Source organism: Nuphar pumila, chromosome 7, assembly GCF_984573655.1.
Source record: "Nuphar pumila chromosome 7, dmNupPumi1.hap1.1, whole genome shotgun sequence".
NCBI lineage: Eukaryota > Viridiplantae > Streptophyta > Magnoliopsida > Nymphaeales > Nymphaeaceae > Nuphar > Nuphar pumila.
The window spans coordinates 32,770,170-32,773,154 of record NC_143255.1 but is presented as its reverse complement, the minus strand read 5'-3'; the positions used below and the strand labels follow the sequence as shown (position 1 = coordinate 32,773,154).

General features: G+C 39.0%; 1 protein-coding gene across 1 annotated transcript; it reads left to right on the top strand.

Annotated features, from left to right (window-relative positions):
- Window positions 1-1,819: 1,819 nt before the first annotated feature.
- LOC149831812 (translationally-controlled tumor protein homolog) lies at window positions 1,820-2,651 on the top strand. The gene is made up of 3 exons (XM_090013084.1): window positions 1,820-1,987; window positions 2,261-2,389; window positions 2,490-2,651. The coding sequence occupies exons 1-3, from the start codon at window positions 1,820-1,822 to the stop codon at window positions 2,649-2,651; spliced, it is 459 nt and encodes a 152-aa protein (XP_089869210.1).
- Window positions 2,652-2,985: the final 334 nt, after the last annotated feature.

The window sequence follows — 2,985 nt, the reverse complement described above, 5'->3', positions numbered from 1 at the left end:
CTGCTCCTGTTTGTTGTTCTGTTGTTAAACATAATAATTCTTCAAAGAGAAGTGTATCTTTCTCCTCAAGAGCAACAAGCCCCATTTGGGTTCAAGCAAAACCAAACCTAACTTAATCAATTATGCCTTAATAGACAATCAACTTGACAGGGTATAAGTAGAAAGAACTAGAAAAAAAACTATTATGTTCCCCTTGTTCGCAGTCGGACGTGATGCCTCCTCCCCTTCCCCTTTGACACTTTCCGCCGTGATGCCTCCTCCCCTTCCCCTTGTTCGCAGTCGGACGGAGCAGAGTGCTATCGCTGTAACCACCACCGCCTTTGCCTCTTTCCCTTCCCCATCTGTAGTCTCACTGCAGTCGGGTCGGCGCCGACCACCATTGGCCGACACCATCTCTCCCTCCTTCCTTCCTTCTTCCCTCACTCCATCTTTGTCGCTGTCGTGAGCCTCTTCTGCGGTGCCACCTCCTCCCTCTTCTCTTTTTCCTTTCCCCCGTCTGTGGACTCGCAGGAGCAACGTCGTCGCTGACACCACCCAACCGACCCCTCTCCTCACCTTCTTCTCTTTCCCTTTCGTCTGAACGCTGGCCATCGTCGACGCCCCTCCTCTTCCCATCTTCCTCACCTTCTTTTTCTTCTTCCCCTTCTTTCTTCTTCTCCCCTCTCTGATCTGTCACCGCATTCCCCTATGTCCGAGCATCGACCGGAGGCAGCCACCACCCATTGCGGCCGGTCACTGTGTTGGCCACCCCTGTCATTGCCTTCTCTTGGTGGTGCCCATGGAATGCAATTGGGAGTTGAGTTCAAGTCGATTGAGCACCCCATCGAGCCCCATGAAAATGACAAACCTATAAAATTTCCCATGCCACAGCATTCTATATTAAATGTGAGCAAAAAAATTCTTTATATTGATCTGAATTTTTGATATTTCCAATGCCACTTTCTGTTCCTTCTTGGTCCTTTGTGAATGCATTCCTTCTTTGTCTTCGTGTTATGTGTTTATGAGTTTGTGGTGGGGTGCCCTTCTCTTTACTTCTTATAGTTTGGAATTTATATGTTGATTTAGCTATTGGTGGAGGAAAAAAATGAACATTATGATTTTAGAAAGCGTGTTCTTTTTTTACTTAATTTCTAGATAGAAGTGATGAGAGCGTGTATAATATCATTAATGGTGTTTCATAACTGCATATTTTAGGTGTTCTATAACTGTTTGTTTTAGATGGAATTGGTTTCATCTGCAAATCCATGTAGATGTGATCTATGCAGACACAATTTAGATTAACTGAACTGAGGCTTTGGAAGCTTGACCTTGTTTCTTTTGTTCTTGAGAGGAGTGGTTGGTGCTTTTACACGACAATATAGCCAAATTAGAAAATACAAATATGTTTGTCATGATGGCTCTACCTCCACCATAGATTCAAGGTAAGCAGAATGGACAAGAACAACACTAGGGGCATGCTCAGTTGCATCCTTTAGAATCACTTTCTCACGGGCATGAGAGAGTGATTCTAATTTATAAGGAGAAACCGAACATGAGATCTCAAATCTGTCGGGCCCACCCGTGATTTGTACTTGCTTTACTTGATTTTTAGTTTTTGTAACTTATGGAGTGAACTTAGATGTGGTCTTGAAATTTCTGCTTAATTATGATAAATGCAAACAACATAAAAATAATAGGTGGATAATGATAAGAATTTGTGTAAAAAAATGTTCTAAGACCCACAATATCATATCTTGTATTTTTTTATTGATTTTTTGCAAGGCCCAGATTTTGGCATTTTATTTTGTCCTATTTTCTTATGTTTATAAATTGATGCAAAATGGAGCAAACTTTTGTCATTTATACCAGGCCAGCATGTTTTCTTATATCCATAACTTATAGCCATGTGTTGACCACATTATCTCTGATTATAGGAGACAAGCTCCTCTCTGATTCATTCCCATACAAAGAGATTGAGAATGGAATGTTGTGGGAGGTTGAAGGAAATGTTAGCACCATTACCTTTTGCTTCGTACTTATACATTAGCTACATTAGCAAATTTGATTGGTTTACTTTTTGTTGCTTTGTTGCAAGGAGAGGTTGTGGTTGGAATTGACTTGATTTGAATTTTTTTCTTTACGAGAAAATGATCATTTGTATTTTCTATGTATGTCTTACATTTGTTTTTTGGATCTGTAGTATGTTATACTTCCAGAAACTTGATGTCTGGTCTTCTTCATTTCTTACAATGTTTTCTTATAATCATATAATTGATGCCAGTGGGTTGTCCGAGGAGCAGTCGATGTAGACATTCTTGCAAACCCATCTGCAGAGGATGGAGAAAAAGATGAAGGTGTCAATGATCAAGTTGTCAAAGTAGTGGATATTGTTGACACTTTCAGACTTCAGGTAGAGCTTGTGTGTGTGTGTGCATTACAGATATTGTGATGTATATATATATAGCTAAAAAATGCATCAAGGCTGATCATTGTATTGTTTTTTTTCACAGGAGCAACCTTCTTTTGACAAGAAGCAGTTTGTGACTTATATGAAACGTTACATTAAGCTGCTTACTCCCAAGCTGGATGGGGAGCAACAAAAACTGTCCAAGAAGCACATTGAGGGAGCAACCAAATTTCTTCTCTCTAAGCTTAGTGACCTTCAATTGTGAGCACTTTGCTTTTTTTGTTGGGTCATGTTACTTTTTAAATGAAACGATTATTGTCATGTGCAAGGTAAAATACATGCTTATTTTGATTCGTCTTCTCTCAACACTCCTAGTAGTGCACATTAAGTAAACGATTATTGTGTTAAATTTGTTTCACCTACTTTGTATTTGTATTTTTTATGTGTACTTTGTCTTTTATACACAACTTATATAAATTGTATAACGAAAAAAAATCTCGATATTTATATTTCAATTTTTTTTTAAATTTTGCAACAGATTAGCGATGGATAATATCCGTCGCTAAACTAGCGGCGGATTAGCGATGAATAGTTATATA